Source organism: Perca flavescens, chromosome 2, assembly GCF_004354835.1.
Source record: "Perca flavescens isolate YP-PL-M2 chromosome 2, PFLA_1.0, whole genome shotgun sequence".
In the NCBI taxonomy this organism is placed as follows: Eukaryota; Metazoa; Chordata; class Actinopteri; order Perciformes; family Percidae; genus Perca; species Perca flavescens.
The window spans coordinates 11,803,347-11,831,120 of record NC_041332.1 but is presented as its reverse complement, the minus strand read 5'-3'; the positions used below and the strand labels follow the sequence as shown (position 1 = coordinate 11,831,120).

General features: G+C 39.0%; 1 protein-coding gene across 1 annotated transcript; it reads left to right on the top strand.

Annotated features, from left to right (window-relative positions):
• The first annotated feature begins 703 nt into the window (after positions 1-703).
• Positions 704-27,016, top strand: gtf3c1 (general transcription factor IIIC subunit 1). Its single transcript, XM_028588556.1, has 40 exons — positions 704-1,186; positions 1,697-1,900; positions 2,100-2,276; positions 2,392-2,547; positions 3,368-3,464; positions 3,553-3,676; positions 3,833-4,012; positions 4,936-5,051; positions 6,421-6,473; positions 6,568-6,947; positions 7,096-7,167; positions 8,390-8,523; positions 9,764-9,882; positions 9,982-10,135; positions 10,823-10,926; positions 11,290-11,411; positions 11,724-12,044; positions 12,238-12,383; positions 13,228-13,325; positions 13,433-13,529; positions 14,201-14,384; positions 14,494-14,590; positions 14,925-15,057; positions 15,146-15,233; positions 15,358-15,434; positions 15,751-15,859; positions 15,953-16,095; positions 17,186-17,328; positions 17,420-17,504; positions 18,109-18,224; positions 18,318-18,377; positions 18,469-18,562; positions 18,783-18,955; positions 19,763-20,428; positions 21,785-21,927; positions 22,638-22,742; positions 22,835-23,124; positions 23,817-24,565; positions 25,027-25,213; positions 26,503-27,016. The coding sequence occupies exons 1-40, from the start codon at positions 966-968 to the stop codon at positions 26,713-26,715; spliced, it is 6,930 nt and encodes a 2,309-aa protein (XP_028444357.1). The 5' UTR covers positions 704-965; the 3' UTR covers positions 26,716-27,016.
• Positions 27,017-27,774: the final 758 nt, after the last annotated feature.

Sequence of the window (27,774 nt, the reverse complement as noted above, 5' to 3'; positions counted from 1 at the left end):
AGGCAGTCCTGCATTCAAAAGTTTACTTAAGTAAAAGTACAGGATTTTTAGCAACAACATTTGTTTAAAATATCAGTATGATATTATATTATTGGATCATAATTAATTAATGGGTACGTTGTACTTACACGTTTTATCTAATTTGAACGTCTTCATATATAGTTGGTGAGTTTAATTTATAATAATGTATGACAAATCATGTCAAATCTAAATCTGAAAAGGTTCCAGAACAGCTGTAAAATGAATGTAGTAGAGCAAATAGTAAAACATTTCCCAATGAAAGGTAGTGGAGTAGAAGAAGCTGAAAATGGATATACTCAAGTAAAGTACAAGTGCTTCAAATTTGTACTTAAGTACAGTACTTGAATACTTGTTACTTTCCACCACTGTGTACAGGATATAAAGTAAACACTGGAGAAGCTAACAAAAGTTGCTGGTAGCCTAGTTACTGAGTAATATACATCTTTAGCAGTATTTGTACTGTAAAGCCAATTTTTTTAAATTTTTTTTTATTCAAAAACAACAACAACAATATTTGTGTGGCGAAAAAGTATCTTGTTCATAACAATAAAACAAACCATTTTAATGCATCAGTGAAGACAATTCAGAAGCTGTGCTTCAACTCCACCTTGTGGATTTTGTTTTTCGTTGAAAGACGTAACTACAACGTGAGGTCAAAGTTAAAATATGACGCAAGCACGTACGAAAAGACATAACTAGTTGGACTTAACGTAGCTAGTTGGAGGGAGCATTTTGTAAACGAGTTTGTCTTAATTCTTTTAATTAATGAATGAATGCAATTACCCGAGCCGAAAGAACTTCAGTACGCGAATAATTCTTTTTTAATAACCGTTGAATTGTTGAGCCCGGAATGACCACACAAGTTGCTAGCTAGCTAGCTAGCTAGTTGTTGATAAGTTAGCATGTTAGCTAGCTGATAGTGTTAGCCCATTCGGTGGCATGCTATGGATGCGTTTAGTATAGTTGCGGATGAAGTGGCTTTGGAGGGACTGGATGGAATAACTATTCCCTCTCTTTGGATACGATTGGAAGATAGACAGCCCAAGTTCCCCCTCAAGCTCGACGACTGCACCAAGGAGCTCATCTGGAAGTCACTTATCAGCAACACCGACCTGAAATTCTATCAACTCCCGAAGGAGAGACACGACATTGAGCTGTTTGACAGGTCAATTTTTCGTTCTGCTTATCATGAGAGGCTCAACCAAATTTTTAATAAGATTGTCATAATGATAAATAATTTCCCACTTAACCCAGAACAATCTCCAGGTTATTCAAGATAATCCACACTGTAAACATTTTTAGTGGGACTATTTTCTACCAGAAAAACACTCAATTAGCAGTTTCACAGGCCCACCCATCTTTAATTAATGCAGTCTAATACAACAGTCACACCATAATAAAGGTTATAATGTCAATCAATGTCTTAGTCTGTTTCAGAGATCTGTTGATTCAACGTCATGGTCATGTTGGTGACTGCAGTTTGTGCTGCTCTTGTAAATATGTACAGTATAAAATCCACACTGTCAGAAAGCTACACTATTTTTCCAAAAGTATGTGGATATAACTTGTAGTGTGGGAACTGGGTACATAATGGGTTTTCGAAAAATGTTTGATATAGGGTGTATTAAGAAAGACATTAACGTTTCCGGTGCCTTTGTGTTTTATGGGTTTTCAGGTATAAAGACATTGACCCAGAAACAGGCATTGAAAAAACACAGACGTTTTCTGAGACACGTAAAGACATCTACCCAGTCCATATTATTCTAGAAAACAAGAATGGGATACAGGGCTCATGTGCACTCTTCAAAGAGAGGAAGGACATCACTGAGCATGTCCGCTCCAAGACCCCATTACTCAACTTGCAGGAGGCTTTGGAAAGGTTTGTTTGATAGAATGTAAATTTATTCAACACCTATTCACTTTTTTTCCACTTCAAAACTAAGACATACAATATCAAAGACCACAAAAAGTTATTCAATTAATTAAAATGTCTTTATTTCATTTAAGAGTTTGGTGCAACTGTAGTTTTGTCTTATGTCACATATTTTCCTCCTTCTCTCTTACCCATCTCTCCTCAGATATGGCCGAAAGCTTGTTGTCGTGGCGTCTCAGGCGCTGCGATTCAGGACCCTCATTGGAAACGAGAGCGATCCTGATTTGAAACTGAATGATGATTCTTACTGTGTGTTGGAACGAGTAGGCCGAGCTCGATGGCAAGGAGAGCTACAGAGAGATCTGCACGGATGCTCTTTTAAGTAGGAGACACCTACAAAATCATAAAGCACAGTGTCCTCTGCTCTGTGTTTACTCTGTGTTACACGCAGCGGTTTAGGTGTTCACTGTCTAACAGTCAGTGTTGTCTTTCAACAGGATCGATGCTCGAAAGTTGCACTACATGAGGAAGGCTCTTGTCAGACATGGACTCCTCAGCATGCAGTCTTATGTCACACGACTAAAGGCAGGATCACAGTCAGGACAACAGCAACACTCCATTCTTCTGCTGCTCAAACGCTTCCATGTAAACAGGTCTGTTCATGGTCTGTGTCTCAACACTGTTCTGCTATTGTGCACATATAGAGAAGTCAGTGGGGGAATAGCTTGCTTTCCCTTCTGTAGTCTTTAATTTGTTAAGTGAAGTCAAACCTCAATACTTTTTAGCCATGCTAGGTGTAGCTTTCAGGATGGCAGTGTCGACCTGATGGTCTGCCAGTCACCCACTTTGATTCTGAAATATCTCAACAATTATTCAATGGATCGCAATGACATGTTGTACAGACATTCATGATCCCCAGAGGATGAAGCCTAATGATGATCCTTTGTTTTTTCCTCTAGTGCCACCATGATGTGGCTTTGTGTGAAATATCTCAAAAACTATTGGATGGATTGCTGTGAAATTTGGTTCAGTTTAATTGTGTCCTGATGATGAATTGTAATAATTTGGGGGATCTCTTAACTCTTCATCTAGTGCCACCATTTGGTCAAAAATGTGTCAATAGTTTGGTTCTAGACCAAATGGCTGAACATTCAATGACATTCCCGTCAGCTTCAGCTGTATTTTGTGTTCGGTACTAATTAGAAAATGCCAGCATGCGAATATGCTATACTGAGACGGTGAACATAGTAAACACTAGCATGTTACCATTGTTATTGTGAGCATGCCAACGGTAGCATTTAAAGTTTTCAGAATGCGTCTTTTCTCAGCCATTGACATGCTACTTTAAGGCATACTCTTTGCAATACTGAAAATGTTCATAAGGAACAAAGCCAATGCTCGTTTACAAATGTAGTATTAAGATTTCGGAGCACCCCTCGAAGAAACTTCACTTAACCCCCTCTGCTCTTTCAGGAGGACTAAGTATGACATACTGATGGAGTACGTGTCCAGCTTTCTCCAGCAGTCACCTGGTCAGTTTTCCACTATGCTGACACTCAAAGAACTACTTGTGAGTATCTCTCTGTGAGTGTCTGTTGGTGTGTGGGGGTGTGTGTGTGTTTGTCTTCTCTTTGTGGTAACTGTGTGCTTTCTTGCAGAATGTAGATGAGGGTACTTTTAAACGTGTATTTCAATACATGCGATCTGCCAAGTTGGTTGAGTATTGCCAGTTCCCTCTGGAGGACTTAGATCCCGGCGCCGGGCCCTGCACCAACAAAAAAGGTAATCTATTTGATATGGTAAAAATACAATACAATCACTAATTACATTTGCTGATTTTATTATGGATATTAGTAATTGTTGTGGTAGGCAGTTTCTTATTTAACAGCCCAATTTAAAATGTGCATTTTCCCATAATCCTTTCACTTTGTTCTCCAGGGAATAAAGTGCTTGTGCGCTGTGCGAGACTGTTAAAGCCGTACGCAGGAAAAGGCGTCGCTGAGGATGACGACGATGAGGACGAGGACGAAGAAGATTATGGTGGAGCGAGAAGAAGAGCTCTCCCTTCAGAGGGGCGAATCATGGAGAGCGATGTCCTGTCACAGGCCTATCACATTGGTAGGTTTCATTACTGTCCATGTTTACAAAACAGATTGCGGGGATACTGTCCGTCAGGTAAATAAAATGGATTAATTTGGCAAGGCTTAATGTTGTTCTAAGTAGGTATGGAAACTGCGGTCTAGAATTCCATTGTTTTTATTCAGATCCCATGTTCAGCAGGACAGACAAAACAAAGGACAACATAGGTAGGTAGATAGATAAATAGATAGATAGATAGATAGACAGATAGATAGATATTGATCCCAAAAATGGGAAATTACAGTGTTACAGCAGCAAAATATCAGTCACACAGCACAGAATATACATGACATACTAGGATACAATATACATGAAATAAAAGGATACAATATACATACATACAATATAAATGAAATAATAATAGGATATAATACAAAAACAAATATTTAAAATATATACAAGTTGGGAATACAAAATGTACAACTGCTTAACTAGTAATGATAAAGATGTAGATAAACCAATTGTGCAAGTTGCACTTAGTGCAGATGTGATGTCTAAGAGTCTTATCTAGCACCCAGTGATGAGGTGTTAAAAAGTTTTATTGACTGTGGTAGGAATGATTTCTTATAGCGGTCCGTGCGCCAACGAAGCTGTCTCTTAGCCTCTTAGAGAAGGTGCTCCTCTGTTGGACCAGTGTGGGGTGGAGAGGGTGGTTGTGGTTATCCAAGATAGATAACAGTTTGAGCCAGCCTTCCTGATCAGTTCGTTCAGTCCGTTTGTGGCACTGGCTCCAATGCTGCTGCCCCAGCAGATGGCGGAGGAGAACAGAGCGCTAGCCACAACAGACTGGTATCATTGTCCGAGAAGTTATTGATTGCACTGTAATTGTCTGAATTAAGATTCCTCATGCCAAATTACTTCATTATTAATTATTGCCTGTGTCCTTTTTGGCTGTAATGCAGTAATATCCTGTGGCCCAAAGGGAATCCCCCAGACGGGTATCGGGTCAAGGATGAACGTCGGTAAGCTGGAATCTCGTATGATCTGCCGCAGGCTGGAGAGGGATGGAGTGATAAAGGTAAAACCTATGCTGTTATTACAACGTTTCTCTTGACAACAACATACATTTGCTCCCTACCAAAAATACTTTTTCTGTATGTACTATTTCTTCCTTTCAAAATCTGCTTAAAACTTCAGTGAAGTCTAAACCAGTCTAAATGAGACTCATTTATTTGCAGTTGGAGAGATTGGGGAAAATATAGTTTGTAAATGCAATCACGTCGGCAGCAGACTTTCAATTGTCGGATATGTTTGGGCTTCCCACCCACTCAACTTCCACCAGAGGTCAAGCACCACAAAGAAAACTCCTCCTCTGTACAATGCTGTGATAAACACCAGAGGCCTGTACTACGAAGATTAACATGCCCTGGATTTATTTCCATTACCTGACTTCACCAAACCTAACATCCGCATAAGCTGTGCAAAAAATAGCCGTCGCTGTAAGTGCGTAAATTACTAGACTTATCAACGTCACTGCCCCATCAGTCAGGCTCAAGATCTGACCATAATTACACTTGTGCATTCCATAAACTGTCGTTGCTGTAGCCTATTCTTTAAGATGCAACCCTGGAAGTTAAGCGATCATGAGAGCAAATAAAAATTAAATATAAAAGCATAGGCCTAATTCATACCGATTTGTGGCATTGGAAACATACGGCTCAAGAAGCTGACAAAGATACGTAATTCCCTGCACTGAAAATCTATATCTTTTAATAAAGATAACCATCAGGGAATGCCAACAGGGTTTTCGGCCTCTAAATGTTTTAACTTTTATGAGCGCACCTCTCTCTCTCTGCGCACCAAGCTCCGGATCTTCTAAGAACGGTGACGCCGTTATCAATCGAGTATTGATTGGTCAGTAGGCGGTGCTTTAACACCGGTTATCTCTAATCTCCAACATAACCTGCTCCCGAGCAGGTTAGGTGTTTAGCATAAGACATTTTAATTAATTGAATAACATTGTGATACACAAAACCCTGGGTTGAACCTGAAGTTACCTCGGTAACCCCGAATCTTACTACGTAGTACAGGCCTCTGGTCTGATTGAATCAACGAAAGATTGTTTGGTGTCAGTTGGGAAGCTTGTGGATCTGTTTGTTTGAGTGGAAAATAGAGTTGTTTTTTGTGGTGAACAATGGGCAATATACATGCAGCAGTAACATTTTAATCTTGGATAAGGCTGCTAATGCTAATATGCTTACACTGAGTATGTATCCAGTATGACACCATAGCAGCCTCAATCTGAGTCAAGACAAAGTATTAGGTTATACAAAAACTGAGCATTTTAAGTAATGTAGTATTTAATTCAGGGCTATTTAATTGCATTGTAAAGGGTTTCCATTTTTCTGGTCACTCATTGTTTGTGTGTAATGTGTTTTACCCTCCAGGGATTCATGGAGGACGAGGGTCGCCAGAGGACTACAAAATTTATCAGCCATGAGTGTGTATTGCTATAAACTAGTGTAGCTTTCTAAATTCTTACTTTACCACCACATCATATCAAACACTGTTGTATTGCTCACTTCTCATGACAGATGTTTTGGTGTGAGTGATGAACTCCAGCAGTTCGCTAAGGAGCAGGAGCGGAAGAAGCTTCTTTACTCTTCTGCACCACAGACGTCAGATGCTGCACCGCCCAGCCCTAAAACGCCGTCAATGTCTACAGCAAAAGAAAACTCCAAAACTCCTGCACCAAAGAAGAAAAGCAGAAAGAAAGCAGGTAGAGGAGGAAACAAAGATGCAGAGGAGGCTAAGCAGACGTGTGGCGATGGAGAAGAGGATACAGCAGATGAAGGCTTGGTTGGAAAGGGAGGTGAAGCAGGAGGAAACGGAACGACGGCAGGGGAGAAAAGCAGTGTGGAAACTAATCAGACACAACCTGAGATCCCCATCGTACAACTCACATCAGCTGAAAGTGAGTACTCATTAAACCGTTGCAAATTTCACATCAGAAGTTACTTTAAAAGGACTTTGTAAGCTAAAATTCAACTTCATAACTGTGACCTGTGGTAATCAAAGTGTTGGTTTAATAACTCTTCATGTTGTCCAACCTCTTCACTCAGGTGAAGCTCCTGCCTGCAGCAACTCCACCACCAGTGTGACACCAGACTCCGTGTCCCCCACTCCCACAGCAGGTAATTAGCAGAAATGGGCCTAAACACACTACACTTCATCCAAACTACGGCAACAGTCAAATGGGAGATAATCATCTGTGGGTTAAGCAGTCGCTTCATCTCTCGCTTCGTCACTTTCCTTTCTGTCTTTTCCTGTGAAATAAAGCTGCTTTCATGTGCGGTCGGAAATGTTGGTCTCCCCCGCCGCAACCGAAGCTTCGAATATTCGCTGGTGAAAAGCACCGAAGCTAAAAAAAAAATGGTATTCGGTACAGCCTTAGTGGGTTTGTCAATTTGAGCAACCCCTCTCACAATCGTATAGTCAATATAAAAACATTGACGATTGCAGCTTCAACAAGTATGTTTAAGACATAAGCCCGTAAATATGTTATTCTTATTAACTCAGACAGACCAGTCATTAGTCATGAACATTACTTTATAATGTTACAACCTAATCTAATTTTAACTTTTACGAATAATAAAGTCTCTCTCTTGGTCACACATTGGTTTTTACCTTAAAAATGAGCTTGATTAGCTATGAATGGCTTATTAACCATACAGTCATCCACTGTGCTGCAAATGAAGTGAATGGGGCATGTGCAGAATGTGTTCATTAAAGAATGTAACTATGAGATCCATATGCCATTGACTGTGGCTCCTCTTTGATGATTTGAGTTATGTTGAGAAGATGTCAATGTAACTGAAGTTTGGGCAGACATGATTTGGCCCTATTTTGAGCTCTGACTGTACCATCATTTAATATTTCTATCATCTAATCGTGTCATGACAAAGTTATCTTATTGAACTATGATATATATTGATATCCTGGTTCAAAGTTCACATGGCTTGTTATGATTATAACAAGTGAAATTTCCACAAAAATCTGCCACAGTATGAGATAAGAAATACTTGAGAATATATATTTTTAAGATTGAATTCTGCCATTAAAACAACAAACCATTTCAATCAACGGGACAAGCATTGTTTTAACTTTCTTAAGATTGAAGACATCATTAAATACAGGTTCATATTGACAATAAGATAATACTGTTTATTTGTATTAATATTAATGCATATCGTCACTCCTACTTGTCTCACTTTTGTCTAACATATCAAAGTGTTGCCAGACCTAATTTATAGTCAAAAAAAATTTCTTCAGTCTTTTTCCATGATATATAGTATATGTGTGTTTTTCCTTTTGGTCTGTTCAATCATATTTAATTCAGACTGTCTCTTCTATCAGAACAAGCTCGAGTTGAGGACGAAGAATCCAACTCCAGTACTGCCAGCACTTTGCCTCAGAGTGAGCCGTTGAACGCAGACGATAACCCGGGGGAGAACAACATTGTGCTCGTTAAAGATGTTTGCAAGCCACGGGTCAGTCTGAACAAGTTGCTTTCAGTTTTTCTCGTTTCACTGTTTGGTTCCAGCTGTTTGAGATGAGTGTTAAAAGCAGTGGTGGAATGTAACTAAGTACATTTACTCAAGTACTGCACTTGAGTACAAATTTGAGGTTCTTGTGCTTTACTTGAGTCTTTTCTTTTCATGGCACTTTCTACTTCTACTCCGCTACATTTCAGAGGGAAATATTGTACTTTTTACTCCACAACATTAATCTGGCAGCTTCAGTTACTGGTTACTTTTATAGATTAAGATTTTTTAAGACAAAACAAATCATAAATTAAACTACAAGTCCAGCTGAAATGATTAGACAATTAAACCCAGAACTGTTTGGATCGTTTCCAGTTTCTAAAATGTGAGGTTTTTTCTGCACTTTTGATACTTTAAGTATATTTTCCAAATGATACTTACATACTTTTACTTTTACTTGTATAGGGTTGGGTACTGAAACGCGGTGCCAATAGGGCACCGGTTCTGACGTAACCGGTAGTAACGAGGCCGAATAAGAACGAACATTTTCTTCAGAAGCATCGCTGCACAGGATGCTACGTTACCGTTAGCTAGTAGCTGGATTAAACACAACGGTTAAAATGCTGACAGTTTACGTTAAGCAGTGTAAAGTGTGACTGTATTTCCCTGTAGAGGATTCCAACACCGGGACGTAACAGTCTGACTGCAGCAGCCGTTGTCGGAAAAACAATACGGACGGTGCGTTTACTTGAAACTCGCCAGCCAAGTTATTCTAAAATACCCTTTTGCCATCTGGTGCTTGTTTTTGTCGCTTACCAGCAATTTACTGGTGAAATAAGTCATTTTAAGTTATTCTTATTACATTATTAATCAATCATTTAATTTAGACCACATGGCCTATAAACAAGCCATTCTTTAATGTCGGCAACTGTCATTTTGTGCTTTTTTTTTTTTTTTTTTATATCGTTTTATCGTTATATATATATATATATATATATATATATATATATATATATATATATATATATATATATATATATATATATATTTATTTATTTATTTATTTTGGTTCAGGCACCGTTTAGGCAAAGTATAGTTTTAGCACCGGTATCGGAAAAAACCCAAACGATACCCAACCCTATACTTGTAACAGAGTATTTTTACAACGTGGTAATAGTACTTTTACTTAAGTAAAGGATCTGAATACTTCTTCCCACCAAGTAACAGTTGAGTTCACCCCCTTTAGGCGAAAAGAAAATACAAAAGGGCTTATGAGAGATCTCACGAGACGTACCGCCTGCTGAGGAGGAAGAACCTGATCGTCGAGGCTGTCCGGAGCTTCAAAGTCATCGAGGGTCTTTTCCCGTCAGTTTGTCTTCAAAGTGATCAGTTAATTTCAAAGCATTTTAATCTCACAATTAGAGAGGGAACCCAAAATGTCAACATCAACTATCTTTTCTCCAGGCTACAGAAGATAATCAATGACGACGAGAAGCAGGACGGATCCAGCTCAAAGTGCTGCAGGAAGACTATTTTACGTCTTGTCGACAGTCTGTCCAGAGAAGGCTTACTTAAGGTTTACAAGACCACCGTCATACAGGATGGAATCACCAAGAACGTAAATGACCCGCATCACACCTTGATGGTTATATTTTCAAGCCTCTAGTCATTTGGAAGTCGTTCATTGCTTCCACTGCCTAAATAAAACGACTGACCACACGGTGAAGGCCTCTTACCGGTCTGGTTTATCCAATGACATTTAATTCACCTAGCTGATCTGAAAATGCTGTAACTGACTCAGATGAATTTCTTTTTTTGTGATGTTTTTTTTTTAAGCAGTTAAAAAGAATAGTTTGACATTTTGAGAAATAGGCTTATTCGCTTTCTTGCTAGGAACTTGAAGATAAATTTGAGATGTAACTGTCAAGTTGTTCTAGTCATAAATCAAAAATAATAAATGTATATTAATTGTGAAAGTGTCCAAGGGCTTAGAACGTTTAGAATATAATGGAAGTATATGATGGCCATTTTCATGCTCACTTATGTCTTAATATGCCTTAATTTTTGGTTGATGCCATTTGTTACACAAATTAGTTGCAAAACCATTTTTGGCGCAACATTTAAGAGGTTAAATGACTACTATGTGAGGAATTATTTATCTGTTAAAAATTATGCATAATTGAATGTATTGTAAACAATATATTGTAATACCTTTTAATCAGTGTATCATACACAGTCACGGTGAGGAGAGCAAGAGAAAAGAGATCCTGCCTGTTGTTAATTGTTGACATTCTTCCTCATGCAGGTTGAGATGGTCGTTCATCCCTCCGTTCAGCCCAAAGATGACGTAGTGAGCCGAGTCATTGAACAGGTCCGCTTCAGAATCTCCAGCTCTTCCGCAGCTGTGCGGTGAGTACAAAAGAAATACATTAAAATAAGTGAATTAGTCCGTAGTATAGAGCAGGAACATGTCTTTTACATTACATTACATGTCATTTAGCTGACACTTTTATCCAAAGCAACTTCCAATTAAGTGCTTTTAACCCTGAAGGTGCAAACTCCAGACAACAAGTAGTAAGTGCAAGTATATTAGCTTTAAATAAGAAAAACTACAGAGAGACATATGAAAGTGCAGCTTCAAGAAAAAGAAAAAAAATATATGTGTGTGTGTGTATATATGTGTGTGTGTATGTATGTATATGTATTTATTTCATTTTTTTATGTTTATCCGAGGTGTAGTCGGCAGCTTTGTCTTTCTTTTCTGTCCCTTAGTCTGCAGCTCGCCGAAGAGAATGCCAAAGAACAAGGATCAGGGTCTGACGAGATGAACTGCAGCCTTTCTAAAGCCCAAAAAGGAGAGAAGAAGAAGAAAGACCAGTTCAAGCCCACGACAGGTTCTGTTCCATTGCATGTTAGAAGAGCAGCAAAATGGGAGGAGATACTTCGTTCAGCATGGAAGTCTGGAGGGCTGTTTGTCAGGGTCACAAAAATACCAAACTGTTGCCACGAATTCAGGGCCCAAAGAAAAAGAGGAGTATTGGATAAAAATGATTTCAGATCTTGCAGCTTTGCCCACTTTGCTGCTCTATTTAAGTTTATTTTTGACTGTTTATGCACTGTATTGATATCCACAAGATCAGATTTCATTCTCCTCTAAATCTTTCACCCCTATTCATGTTTTTTGTTCTTTGTCTCTATTTTTATAGTTCGGGGATTGGGAAAGACCTTTGGATTCCAGCCTAAGATGCATCGCCTGCGTCTTGTTCATAACTTCCTCTGGTATCTGATATACGGGCACCCGCTCAGACACAACTCCACTGACTCCCACTCGACCGGCCTAACACCAGCAGACATGAACAGATTTGATCCTGATGCCAAACAGCCAGACAGCCACGAGAAACAGGATCTGAAAGACTCTGTGGACCCCCGAGCTGCAGATTGTAACTTGGATGTGGCATTGTCCGGCGATGAAGAGGAGGAGCTGAATGATGGATCAACACCTGGTCGCTCTCAGTCTGACCTGAAAGGTGAAAGAGCAATGAGCCGACCATTGCTGTCCTGCATGCTGTTAGATATAGTGAATAAAGGGTGCAATGCGCATATTGTTGTTTTATTTATTGGGATGATGTTGCTCTTTCAGGGTAGGTTTTATAAACCGTTTCCCAACTAACCATCTTGATTTTTTTTTTCCCCCACAATCTTCTACCTGTCTCTGAACAGTGTATGCTGATGAAGACTCATGGAAGAAATTCATGCCTCCTGTCCGTGTGCACAAGGAGTTTGGCAGCGGCTGGGCGAGGGTCGGCGACCTGCTCCTCTGCCTGCCTCTCTCCATCTTCATTCAGGTCATACAGATCAATTACAAGGTGAGGAAATCAATTTAGTTTTGTTTTAAAAAAGGATGTTCTGCAGTTCATCCCACTTGCCTTACTTCTCATGGGCAGCAGTCAGTGTCAGATGTACTGTTAAAATGTATACATAAATATATGATACACACCGCCTGTTTCCTTATAGTGTTTAATAAATTCACTGTAACAAAAGTTGAGGCCTCAAAGTTTCACTGAAATTGGTCTTCAACCAAATAAATTATAAGTCAACTAAAAGTCAACATTCAGGCCAATTAATTTCTTTGTGGGATTGAAATGTACTTTACCTGAAGATTTTACATTTAACTGATGAATTTAATCACAGTGCAGTCTCAGTCTGCTTTATTGATTGATATGATTGTTGGAATAAACAAGACCTCTGAAGACGTCATCTTTCCCCAGCCAAGTAGACTTTAATTGCTAAATGTTACCTGCAGGGGATATACACTCAATTTCCAGTAACATTAGGTACACCTAGCTTAAACAAATTCAGTCTAATACCACAGTAAGGCAATTCATCCTACTTTATAAAGGTTTTAATGTTGTTGTTTTAGAGAGTTGTTGATTCAACTTTATTATAATTTGTGGTACTGTTGAACTGTATTGAGTTATACTAAGATATTATTCTAATATTTAGCCTGTTCTCATTGATAAATAAATGGGGGTGGACAAATTAGAACATATACAAATAGGTGGACCTAATAAACTGAATATAAATTCTATTATGCCTCATTAGACATTCATGAGTTCTTCTTGATGGCCTATTTCTTATAGCACAGCTTGCCACACATGAAGAAAGATACATTGGATACATAAAGCCACATTTGCTGACTTGTGTCCACAGGTGGAAGGACTGGAGGATTATCTCAACGACCCTGTAAAACAACACCATCTTATTAGAGCGCTGCCCGCCAGAATGAGAAGACAGCTGCTCTTTAAACGGTGACTTTCTTTCTTCCTTTTTTATCTCTCTAAATCACAGTATTCCTGTAATTCTAAATGGAGTGTTTATGTTTTTTTTTAAATATATATATATATATATATATAAGGAAATACATATTCTCATTTCATGAGAACTTGCAGAAGTTGGTCTACATGGGTCTGCTGCAGTTTGGTCCTGTGGAGAAGTTCAAGGAGAAAGACCAGGTATACACAGTAACCACATCAAGTTTGTCAATGCTACAAAAACACCACACAGAAAGAAAAGAACCTTATCATCCAACTGCTGCTCTGATCCCTTCGTAAATCACAGCATTTCTGTTTGAAAGGACAGAAGACAAACGTTATTGCTGATTTTTTTATATATGATTATAAATGTAACCGTTTTAAATATTCACAGCGTGTGTTTCCCCCCTGTTTTATTACAAAACCTATGTAGAGCTATACAAATATACAAGTAACATATAGTTCAGCAAAATTTTAAATAAAACATGACAAATTCATCTTAAATCTAAAATTACAAGCAATATAAATTGTTTAATCTAAAAGGGGCTTATTTAGACATCAGATGTTTGTGGGGATTTAGAAAAGATATTTGTTTGATTTTTTCTTTTTTTTTTCTTTTTTTTTCTAGTAAATTCAATCAAATAAAATTGTTGGCCAAAAATCTGGCTAATAGAGTATGAGAAGTTGATTTTACAAAAGAAACCAGACATAGTAGTAGAAGTAGGGGAGCAATCAGTATCTGTGGTTTTAAATAAGGCATTATTATCACATCAAGAAACGGAAGCTCTTTATTTGGTCAAAAGAGATCAAAATTGAGTAAATTCCCTTTTTATTTGTCTCATATTTTTGTCTCCATATCTGCACTAATCCAGGTGTTTTTGTACCTGAGGCGCAATGCTGCCATTGTTGACACCACCAGCGCTGAGCCTCACTACTGGCTGGTCACAGAGTCACAGGACAAACCATTTGAGAGGCGCCAGTACACATTTAACACTGCTGAAGATGTAGAAAACTACTGGTTTGACCTGATGTGTGTCTGTCTCAATACACCACTGGGTACACACACACACAAAGCAGAATCACTCACAGCACTGGCAATCATATGGAAATGTATATATTTAAATTTTAAAAATGTGCCTGTCTGTCTATGTTTGCATTTCTATAGGGGTAATCCGCAATAAGAGAAACGCCACAGACGAAGTAGATGATCCTTCCTTTGTGCAGGAACGCAACGTGTTCGTAGGATTGGCATACCTGCTCAAGTAAGTGGAGCGTGAAGGGTCTAAATGACTGTACATTTTATGACATTTGTGTCACACTTGCTCCAATATTGACTAAGTTGTAGCTTGTTATTAAATAATACGGTCACTGTGAGATAACGAATCAGCTGTAAACAACATGAAGTCATTTAAGTTACTCTACCAGTTATCTTTTTCATGTCTTATAAGATAATCAACTCAAAGCTTTTACCAAAGAAAACAGGTTAGAGAAGTACAAATACAGTTCATTACCAGTGTGTTATAGTAGCACTGATGTATCTGTACACACACACACACACACACACACACACACACACACACACACACACACACACAGGGGCAGTCGTGAAGCGTGTGATGACGGGTCGATACCAGGAGACTGTAAAGGAGCAGGAGGTCTGGACTCTGAATTCTTTGCTCATCTTAAACGCAACTGGTTGTGGACCAATCACCTCCTTGCTGTCAAAACGGTATGTAACAGTATGTATGTGCATGTAGACAGGGACAATATTAAATGTGGCCTAATGTTTGTGCACATGTATCTGTTGTTTTTTTTAGACCCCAAGTGGTTTAGAGGCGAAGGAGAATAAAATCCGACTCAAGAGTCTGCTGAGTAAAAATGCTCTCAGGATTGCGCTTAAAGCTGGTGAGTTGCTGCTGCATAGAACATAATTAATTTTTTTATTTATTTTTTTATTCATTGTGTTACCTCATTCGGCAATAGATGGTGACTTAACAGACATTTATTTAAATAAATGTGTGTGCAACAGGGGCAAGTACTACACCTCGATATGTGACTGCCAAGCGACCGCTGACTGCCAAGCGACCACTGATAGAAACTGTTGAGGTTTGAGTCCTGTCAATTTCATTTCTTTATTGCTTCATTATATATTTATATGCACTATGTTTTTAGGTGCACCTAGCTAAAACTAATGTAGTCTAATACAACAGTCCTGCAAAAAAGATTATATTGTTCCGTTTTAGTGGAAAAAGTGTTTAGGAGAGGTGTTGATTCAACTGTGATAGTTTTGGAAGATGTAGCTTGTGATGCTGTTAGGTTTTTCTTTTATTTAGCAAACCCTCTTTGATATAAATGGGCTGGAAAAAATAATAGAAAATTAGGCTACAGACAGTGTTTCTTGTTCTCATATGTTTATAATCAGGTGGATATTGAGCCTGCTTCCAGAAATCAGCAGGTGGTCGGAGGAAAGAGACAGAAAAGGAAGAGAAGCAAAAAGGAGGTCGTCAAGGCCCCACGCAAGAAGAAGAAAGGTACAGCGTGAGCTTCAAAAAATCACACATTTGACTGATGGACTAAAGACTGAAGACCACTGACCGATTGTGTTTTGTTTTTTTGCCGTAAAGAGCCCAAGAAGCGCCTGCCTGCCCACGACGAGGCCGACCACCGAGCCTTGAAGAGGATGACCAGACAGAGAGTCTACTGGTCTGTACAGGAAGACTCCCTGATGATGCTCTGCAGTGTAGCCTCACAACTGCTCAACAGCAAGGTACGCACACACAAATACATGGAGAAGTGTGTTGTCGTTCCCAACCTTTGCATGGACCCATGTCTACCAGTTATGGCCAATTAAACCAGATTGATTTTTATGATCTCATGATTTTTTTTCTTGTTTTATTTGAATCATTTTTAGAGGTAATTCAAAAATTGGGGAAAAAAGATAAAATAACATGGATCAAAGTGATGTCTTAGAAACTATATTTGGTGCAACATAAATATAATTTTGCTTTCTAAACTTTTAATCATCTAGCATAGTGGCCCCCAGGTAAATGTGATTAGTCACAAGATGATTACATAATTGGAAGAAATTTAAAACAGATTTCTGCTACACAAAATTATGTTTATTTATATTGCAGATTGTCTAGTTTTTTTGTTGTTGAAATACTCGATAATCTCTTTGTAGCTTCTCTCTCACACCAAGTGTACAAAAAGGCATAACCAGAAACAAGGGATCAGTAGAAGACATTGATTTGGGGTCACATGCCAAAAAGGTCAGGAACCACTGATCCAGTTTAGTTAATTTTATTTTGGTTTAGTTTATTTGATATGGACATCACAGTAGCACTGGAATTGTAACACATGTATGCACAAGAACCAGACGTACTATGTTTAGTGTTGGTAACGCAAAGCTAATTTACATCTGTCAACACTTGTCCACACAAGGCTTTTGTCTAAAATGTAGCAAAGCTGTCCGGTGAAAACCATTTATCTCCAAAACATCATCTTTTCATGTCCCTTCTTTTCGGCTTTGTGAAACTGCATATTTAAGCTAATACAATGTGTTTTAAAATGGTTTATGTAGCCTAAAATGGCTATGCCAGATATGTTTATAATAATAATGTATTATATGATATTGAGTAAACGATGTGAATGGGGTTGCTCGTAGTGATGAATCCACAATTATCAACTGAATCTGCAGCTTCCCAAAATGCCCCAGAAATATGTTTTAAATTGTGACATGAACGGTTACATTATTATATATGTTTTGAACGTACAAAAATTGCACACCATTTTGAAAAAAGAAGTTATGAGCGCTTGTTTGGATCAAAACATCACTGTGTGTTGTTAATGTGTTGCAGCTGAAAAGGGCATTCGTACCTTACTGTCTGGTAAGAGACCTGCTCCAAGCAGAGTTTGAGATATCAATGGATAAAACTTCTCTCGCTGTTGGGCGTCGCACACGGTACATCCTCAAAAACCCTCAGACGCTTCTGAACTACAGGTAGGTAGACCTAATAAAACCACACATTTCTGAAACATAAACCCTAAAAAAAAAGTCTAAAAAAGTGTTATTAATCAACTGTGTGTTGCAGGATCTGTCTGGCCGAGGTGTACCAGGACAAACATATGATGAGACTGTTGGAAGCGAAGCAGCCTGCAGATCCAGACAATCCAGAGGTGTCTTTTTGTTTCGTTGATGTTATTGTTGCTCTATTTTTTTGGTTCCGGAAGCTTGAAGTTGACTTATTATTATTTATTATATAGGCATGCACGGTTCGGGGAAAAATATGAATCACGATTTTTTTGCTTAGAATTGATGTCACGCTTCTCTGCCACATTTATTCTCACCAAGTGTAATGTTTGTTGCACACATGAACCATGACAAAACAAAACAAATTGGCAATACCAAACATAGATTTTTTTGGCACCTATAGCACATTGCGCATCACCACAAGCCTGTAAACATAGAGGCTTCAATGAATAAAGAAAATAGAGTACATACTGGCCATTTAAGTACAGTAGGCTACCAAAATAGTGACATATAACACATTGAATTAAATATGGCCCTGATACAGGCTCTATCAGAACTCTTTGAACATGTCTTTACATAATTAAAACATGTCATTGTCAAATGCTTTCAATAAATTAATTGAAGGAGAAAAAAAATATAATCACAGTCATTTAAACATTAAATCGCAGGGGTGAATCAAGATTACGATTTTATAACGATTTATCGTGCAGGCCTATTCTTATATAAATATCTCTGCCTGTGTTGTTTTAGGATTGTGGGAAAGCATTCTCTGAGTATGCCAGGCTGCTAAGACAGAAGTTCAGCGCTGTCTTTCTGGGTGCTCGTGATATGATCATGCCTGACACGAAACATCAGCTCTTCTCGCGGTAAGAAGAGGACGCGGTTTGACGTGCCGACTTTAGACCAGCAGTGATGGCTGGGTGCAGTTTGTGATGCAACGCTGTTTGTGTGCGTTACAGGTTTAAAGTCTCGGCAATAGAAGATGGAAGGCGGGTGGCATGGAAAGACATTCTCAGCTGGTGAGGATTCACTTCGATTTTCTTCTACCGAATACATTTTATTTAATGTCATGGTCGCAGTTAATTGTTTGCTTGTGTGTGTCCATTGCAGCACAGATGACATTCATGCCATAGTGTTACATAACTTGATCCAGAGCACCCTGGCCATGACCAACATTCAGATGAAGTCGTCAAGATCCTTTCAGGTACGGCCATCTTTAATTTACTTCTCCTTGTTCATTCAATTTATCTGTGTAGCACCTTTCATGAGCAGAACTTTCTGATTTAAAAAAACAAACTAAATAGGGCAGCAGACATAAAAAAAAACATAGAAATAAATAAGAAATGACACAGTCTGATCAGGAGGTTTTTTGAGCTGTCTACAGTGTCAATTTTATCTGATTATCCATCCATCTTCTTTCTTAGACCTTCCACATGTACAGTAAGTATAACCAGGAGCTGCTGTGCCAAGTGTTTGTACAATGCAGGAAGAGGGGTCTGGTCAACCGCCGTCGGGTCAATCAGCCGTTTGGGCCGAAGAAGAACCGAGCGCTGCCCATCCTGCCCATGTCCTACCAGCTGTCCCAGTCCTACTACAGGTACACCGATTACTGTGAATACTCAAATCACTTACATTTTATTTAACTAGGATGTCTCTTGACAGACATTATCTAGTTTACTAAACATACCTGGCCAAAATGTATCATTGTAGCATCTGCAAAAGACAATAAGCCTTACTTATTGTTTTTTTTATTTTGTATTTGTTTTGATATATTTGTAAGAGACCATTGCAGTATTACATTTTATATTGATGTTACTGTAGGTGAGCGCTACTTTTTTATTTGCAACATTTGCTGTTTCTTCACAATAAGAGCTCCCACTTCTTCAAATACAGGATAACCTGTACAATCTTATACAACAACAGAATATAGTGCAACCTGCAAATAAATACCACATAATTGTAATACACTTCATGGCAGCCATTAGTAGGATGTAAAAGAGCATTGTAGGCCTTTTTGTGACTGCAAGAGCTCATCTAGGAACCCAGGGACCTTTTTTAGGAACTCTACCTACATTCAATACTCCAGATTTGGTTTCCGAGCACTGTGCTCTAGTTCCTGCATTTTATAAGTCACTGCTTCATGGGGAGTCATTTCCAATCAAAAGCCTCAAAACTGAAACATCTTCTATACAACGTTCATTCAGACTGCAAAGAAGCAGCGGCTGAGTCTAGCAATATTAGGATATGGGAATTTATATGAATATTATTGATTGATTTTAGAGTGGTAGTTTATGTAGCAAACTCTTCAAATAAACGTATAAAGCAAAACAAATACCAAGAAAACCACAAACACTGTTTGATTGCAACACTTTTTGACCACGCTTATCCCACTCCGTCCTGACAGGTGTTTTGCGTGGCGTTTTCCACACTCACTGTGCACTGATTCCTTCCGCTTCTTGAGGACTCTAATTAACAATGGGACAGGAGACAACAGACCCTTCATTGCGTTCTACCATGAACCCGAGAACAGGTCAGAGAACGGCGAGGAATTGGCGAGAAGAACAGGGTCAGAAAGGGAAAGAAAACGAAGCGAAAAGAAAGAAGATGGAGGAAAAGAGAGACTATCAGCGAGCGAACCAGAGGCACAACCAGAGAAGGCTGACAGTGACTCCACAAAGGAAGGAGAGAGAGACCAAAGTAAAATTGAAGGAGAAGAGATGTTGATGGAGGTGAGCAACGAGAAACCTGAGGCAACAGACAAACCAGTTGACCAGAAAGACCCAGAAGATTGCCTCACAGCTGGTCCTGGTGAAGATCCATCCAGCAGAGAGCAGACAGATGATCAGCAGTCCAAAGACGAGCCACCAGGAGTGGCTGCTGCCACGAACGCGGCATCAGAGGAGCCTCCAGATGTGTCGGACATGCTGCGCTTCTCTATGGACTCTCCCGGTGGAGCCTGTGTAGTCGCCCTCAGCCTGATGTCTCTGGGACTGCTGAGTGTGTACCTGTCCATTCCTAAACAGATGGTGGTGGTGGACAGCAACATGGTGGACAATGATGTAGTCAAGAGGTGAGGTATATTCCGTGTACTGCATGTGAATTTATTTATAATCTAGAGGAGATGATCCAGAGTAACAGGGACTCTAAAGAGATGTTGCTAAGAGCACCACAAACTGAATTTACCTGCATTGTCTTGGGGAGGAGGCACACATCTCAGATATATTTATAACCTGTGTGTATAACCAGAGATATTTCATAACCTGGTCAGATAGCAGCATCACTACTTACCACTATGAGTAAATAGGAAAATATGATTTGAATTGATATAATTTGTGTGAACTGACCCTTAAAAAAAGCCCCATTATATAGACGTACTTGTAGTACATTTACTGCTTGTTTTTGTAGTTTACATCTCCCATAGTCGTGTGTGTGTGTGTGTGTGTGTGTGTGTGTGTGTCTGTGTGTGTGTGTGTGTGTGTGTGTGTGTGTGTGTGTGTGTGTGTGTGTGTGTCTGTGTGTGTGTGTGTGTGTGTGTGTGTCTGTGTGTGTGTGTCTGTGTGTGTGGGGCACATGTAAGTAAACTTCAAGTGGCTGTTAGGGGTTTTATAGTAATCAGAGAACAACATAATGAAATCATTTCACTCAGATGTAAATGAGGTAACAGTAAAGCATAGGAGGAGATATTTATGAAAGATTTACATCTTTAGGCCCAAATTGCTTCTGTACTTTTATCACGACAGGACCGCGCTGGGGTTTTGTGCAGGTAAAATAGAAGAAAAGCTTGGCCTTGTGTGTCCCCATGTACTGTAGATGTGCAGAAATACAAATGGCCGCTGCACCTGATGCATCTCTGTTGAGGAAATGTTGTCTTAGAATAAGCAGGTGTTAAAACTGTGGTACTATTTTATCAGACACACACAAAGGTAGACATAGCCAGTATTTAGAACTTTTACTTAAAGCAAGAAAAAAGTAATAAACTGTCATGTAGTTTAGTAAAAAGTACAACGTCCCACTGAAGTGGAGTAGAAGTAGCTTAAAATGTAAAATGCAGTGGAAGTACATCAACATTGTAGTACTTGAGTGAATGTACTTACTACCACTGACTATAACAATGTGCAAACAGTGAGGGGGGAGACAGTGAGACAAAAACACTTCAGTGACAGCACAGCATCTTATTTAGCGAGACTATGCAAATAAGATAAACTGCAGCTGCGCTCATTTACATCAGAAGTCTCAGTAAATCTTGCTAGATTGTAAAATTGTGTTGAGGCAAAATGTTGCACCCTTGACGGTAATTTGCGACAGTCTTAGTAAATTTCACCTGATGTGTTCGCTGTGATCGTCTGCTGCTTTTGATTAATTAGCCAATGGAACAATTTCAAGTCTGTGTTCAAATATAATGTTGAGGTAAACTGTGGCTTTTCAGTATGGCCGCCGCTCTGGAAGAGGAGGACGATGATGATGACGACGGTGACGAATGTGAGGGGAAAAAAAGACTGGAGGTGAAGTCACATCAAGCGTCTCACACCAACTACCTGATTATGCGCGGATACTGCTTTCCTGGCATAGGTAGAGTTCCAATGTTTTACTTACTTTTCTTAGATAAATGTTTTTTCTGCTCACGTAATGTGTGCATTTGTCTCGCTTGTCTCTGGTGGAGTTTTTAACCTCATTTGAATGTAAAAAATCATCCTTGCACTGATTAAATTGAATCATTATCTTTATTTAATCTATGCGAAGTAATATTTAAAGCTTAAAAAAACAATTTGGTAACATTGACTAGTTTTTATTTTCTCCCAAGTAGCTAATGAAATGGAAAAACATATAGAGCTGTATATAAACAAGATAATTTAAAGAGCACAAACACGGAGGTGTCTCAGTACATTTTACATTTATATCAAAAGACAACAGCAAATGTAAATCATATATCAAATCATATTAAAACAAGCAAGCTTTATAGCTTATTTACAGGAACAAAACCTAAAATATTTGATTTGAATACGGAAAAAAAATAAGCCTTTGATTTACTATAAAAAGTGCTCTTCTGTGTATTTAAATTTATCAAGCAAAAATGCTACACAATCTCTGGTTTGAGCTCTTTTTTCTGTTTTATACCATTGCAAATGTAGTATGTTAGTTTTTAGGACTGTTGTTCAGACACAATTAATTGATTATTTAATCAAATTAAAAGAGATTCATTTGTAATGAACATCATAGTCGTTTGCAGCCCTATTCAGATTTGTAAAAAAAAATCTCTAAAATGTTGTTTTTGTTTTTAGTAAAAATACGTAACCTCAACACCACTGATAACATCGTGGTGGAGTCGTGTATTATGAGGTTGCAACTGCGCGACACACCTGCTCACAGCATGTTCAGTAATGAGAGTAAGTACCAATGCATGTAAGACCTTTTACAAACACTGTTTCATCTGCAGAAAGTAACTCTTTATTTGCTTTTTTTTCTCCTTCATTTTTAGACTCTCCACCACTGGACTTGACTAAATGTGGTCCATCCCTGCTGCCCTCCATCCTCACCTACTCCATCCGTTCCTCCTCCTCTTCTCCCAACAGTGTGAAGGAGTGCGAAAGGCGTTTGATTCAGGAAAGAGGATATACTCCCCAGGACAGTGAAGCATGTGCTCAGCTCCGGAGGAGTTTAAATGCAGCTGGTGAGAGTGGTTTGGAAATACATAACCTCTATAAGACTCACTTAGACCTGGAGGAGCCACAGTCTGGACGCACCAGGAGCCTGCAGCAGTACATGAAGGTAAGCACATGTATGTGTTAAAGGTGCAGTAGGTAAGACTTATAAAATTAACTTTCTGTCATATTTGCTGAAACTGACCCTATGTTCCAGTAGAACTACATGAAGCAAGTCATTAAAAATAGAATTTGGCTCCTCTGGCACCACCTACAACCTGTAGTGCGATTTGCAAAAATCCACCGCTCCCTGTTCAGATGCACCAATCAGGGCCAGGGAGGGGAGTCTAACTGCGTTTCAATCACTGCTCATGCACACGCATTCATTCTCCCTTGTGGGGGGAGGGGCTTAGGAGACCGTTTGGGCTTCAGCAGAAAGCGGGGAGGGATTGAGAAGTTGTCAATGTTCAAATTTTTTGGCTAAGTCCTGGATCTTCGCAATCCTACCTACGGCACCGACTGTTTGACATGTTTTACCATATAAAAAAACATTTATATTATATTATTATACCATAGAAATATCTGAATTCAGTAAAAACTGCATGTAAAATGTGCACTAACTACAAAATAAAGCTGAAAACCAATCCACGATTACTGCACTAACCAAGCTGGTTAGCCGCACATGCTAACGTTTGCAGCTTAAGAGTAGATACACTGTTGAATCTATTCCTTCAGCAGTTTCAATCAACAATCAGTTTCCTATTTTCTTCTTTTTCTGTGGTTTTTCCTGATTTTTTTTAATTTTCCCTTTTGCCCCAGGAGTTACAAGAAGAAGGCCAGGTGTTACAAGTCGGGGGTTTGAGCATACGTTGGGTGCTGATGCAGCACGCTGATCCATGGCTGCTGACCGTAAACTCCAAGCAGTGGTCCCAGTCACGCTTCACATCTGACCGACTCCCCTTTTTGGAGAAACCGCACAACATCCCCTTCATGCGCAAAGGCAGGCGAAGCCGACAGGACTTGGAGGAGCCGCCGGCAAAAAAATTGGCTGTGGACGGGCAAAAAGGCGAGGACAGACGGGACGCTGAGGGGTTGACGAGTGACTTAACAAGGGAGAAACCTATTGAGGAAGAACAGCTGGAAAAGCAGAAAGAACGGACAGATGATGGAAGTGGAGACACATTGTTGAACATGGAGGATAGAGGAAAACAGAAGCCGCCTGAAGAGGAGGAGGGAGGAAAACAGATGCATCCTGAAGAGGAAGAGGGAGGAAAACAGATGCAGCCTGAAGAGGAAGAGGGAGGAAAACAGATGCAGCCTGAGGAGGAGGGAGGAATGCAGATGCAGCCTGAAGAGGAGGAGGGAGGAAAACAGATGCAGCCTGAGGTGGAGGAGGAGGAGGAGGAGGGAGGAATGCAGATGCAGCCTGAAGAGAACAGAGAGCAGGAGGCTGGCAAGGAGAAGGTGAAAACTGAGGAAAGACAGGAAAAGAGAGATCGTAGAGTCCGAGCGAGCAGAAGAGCTGATGAAAGAGAGGGACCAACAAGGCCAGCTAACGTTGATAATGGGTAAGTGCAGACTTAGAGGGATTGATTGACTAACTATTAGGGCTGTCCTCGACTAAAGAAATTCTTAGTCGACTAACACTTATGCGATTTTGTCGACTAATCGATTAGTTGATTTAATTGACAGAGCTGTGCGCTTTGAGAGGTGGTTAAGACTAGAAAAGCACAATATAAATGTAGTTAATTAACCATCTGTAAAACTGAGTTTCTCCACAATTAATCCTGCAAAAGCACCACTTTAAATCTGGTGTTTACCATGAATGTGCTCAGAAGTTTCTTGGAAATAAGTAATTAAGCATGAATAAGCATAAAAAATGACTAATCGACTAAAGAAATCTTAGTCGACTAAGACCAAAACGACCGATTAGTCGACTAATCGACTAAGAGGTGGCAGCCCTACTAACTATCTTATTGCAGTTCATAATCTCTTCTTTCTCTCTGCTTCCAACCTTTTCTCCTCACAGTGAGAACGTGAGTTTCATCAGCCGGCCGTGGCGCATGGTCGACGGCAATCTGAACCGACAGGTGTGTAAAGGCATGCTGGAGGCCATTTTGTACAACATCATGTTCCGACCCGGACTCACGCAACAGTCACTGGTGGAGCATTACAAAGATGTGTTGCAGCCGATGGCGGTGCTGGACCTGGTGCAGGTAAACGCAAATACTCTCACCTGCACTAGCTCACATGGCTATCAGCTGATAAACTCGTCTCCAGTAAAAGAGCAACTTCATTTGGGCAACTTCATGGCTCTAGTAATTATTAGTAATTCTTTTTTTTTAACAACACACAAACAAAATTGGGTTTACTGGCCAGTAGGTTTACACATACAAGGATTTTGCCTTGATATTTTAGTGCATAGCAATAAAAATAGTAAAAAATACTATATAAAATATGTAAGATAAATCTGTTTTAAAATGAAAGAGCTGTACAATTTTGTGCGGAATTGTGCAAATTATTGACCAGGGATTGTGCAGTTTGCAGTATTAAGTATTGTATGAAGTATCAAGACATTGAATAGTAAAAGTAAATATTAGGGCTACACGATATGAGGAAAATATGCGATATACGATAACGTAGAATATCACGATAACAATATTACTTGCGATAAATGAACAGATATTTAAGTAGACTCAGTTCTGCCTTTCTGTTGCTTTCAGTATTCTTCTAAAACACAACAACTTGCTTGTTGAATTTAAAACAAATAAAAGGAAATAATTTTTAACATTATTTTACTGAACAAATTGAACATAAAAGGCACCACTTTAAAAAAGAATGAGTTACATTTTAATATGCAGTTTTCTACTGATATTTTCTTTCAACTAACACGTAAAATTGCATCTATCGCAATATGTTGCAGCCTTTCGTGATAGATCTTGCGCTAGTTGATATTGCGACGATGATTTTATATTAGAGATGTTCCGATACCGATACCAGTATCGGTATCGGCTCCGATACTGCCTAAAACGCTGGTATCGGTATCGGGAAGTACTGGAGTTTATGCACCGATCCGATACCACGTAATAAAGCCCTGAAGAAAATCTACGTTAAATTAGTTTTTTTATGTTCTTTTTCCGTTATAACTGACTGTCAAACTGGAGAATAAAAGAAAGTTCTGGGGCATTCATTGTTTGTGTTTGTTCATGTTTCACAAAGAGTTTTACCTGAGCCAGACCAACAACAAAGATAGACATCCATACAGGGATAGTAGTATACAGCTGTTAAAACATAATGAAATATATGACACTCTGGTATCGGATCGGTACTCTGTATCGGCCGATACGCAAGTTCAGGTATCGGTATCGGGAATCAGAAAAGTGGTATCGGGCCATCTCTATTATATATATATATATATATATATATATATATATATATATATATATATATATATATATATATATATATATATATATATATATAACAATACCAGTCTCCTCCACAGGCACTCATCGACATTGGCTGTGTGACGAAGAAAACTCTGGTTAAAGCTCCTAAACCCTCGCTGTTCGCCCGCTCTGTGCCCCAGAGAAGCAGTGAGACCAAAGTGAAGATTGAGGAACCAGACACGGTGTTTTATGAGCCCACCATCAGCTGCTGCCTGCGGCTCAGTCAGATGTTACCCAACGAACGTCACTGGAACAATTGCCTACCATGAAAGCAACCATGAGCCTTACCTGGCCTGACCTGATCACATATTAGGTACATAATAAGGCTTTTGAAGTCAGCGATCAGACCGTTGTGATACACATAAATAATTTAATTATAGAAAAAAGTGTCATGTCATCAGGTCCTCTGACAGATTTCATTTCTGGTTTTACAGAACAGGGATTTCTTTGTACATTTTCTTAATGGATTTTTTTCTTCTTATGGTTTGTCTTAGAATTCAATTAAGTTTTGTGTTCCTTTTTTTGTATGCCAGTTAACTTAAACTATTAATAAAAATGTGTTACATTACATTCTTGACTTATATTTGTCTTGCAGATAAATGGCCAGTGTGCCAGAAAGGAGTCTCTGGTCAATTATTGAACTTTAGATTTAACTCCTCAACGTCTGACGCCATAGTAAAAAAAAAAAAAAAAAAAAAAAAATAGTGAGCTTTCTTCAGGATGGAAACAAGTAGCTGAAGCTGGTGAAGAAATTCTTAGGGTCTTTACAAGTTCAGAAGAAGAAGAAGGCTTGCCTTTATTTATCCCGCAAGTGGAAATTCACATTTTTTCCTCTGTTGGTACAGTTGCAGTTACACACATTACCAACAGGCCTGAAATACACACACATGCACATAATACTGCAGCCCAGCCTTGCTTAAGGGGTATGGTATCGAGTCACCTATGTGTTTGGTCCTTGTGCAGCTTGCATGTAAAATGGCAATTAAGGCTGTTTGGGAGCTAGTTTCCACAGAGCTTGTATTTATAGTCAGGTATCCTAATTTAGTGGTTCAGATTGTTTTGTATTCACTGACGTACAGTATCCTCCAATTCTCTAATAAATAAAATATATATATATATATATATATATATATATATATATATATATAAAGTTTTAGGCAGATATGAAAAAAATGCTGTAAACTAAGAATGCTTTCAAAAATGGAAGTGTTAATAGTTTATTTTCATCAATTAACAAAATTCAGTGAATGAACAGAAGAGGAATCTAAATCAAATCAATATTTGGTGTAACCACCCTTTGACTTCAAGACAGCATCAATTCTTCTAGG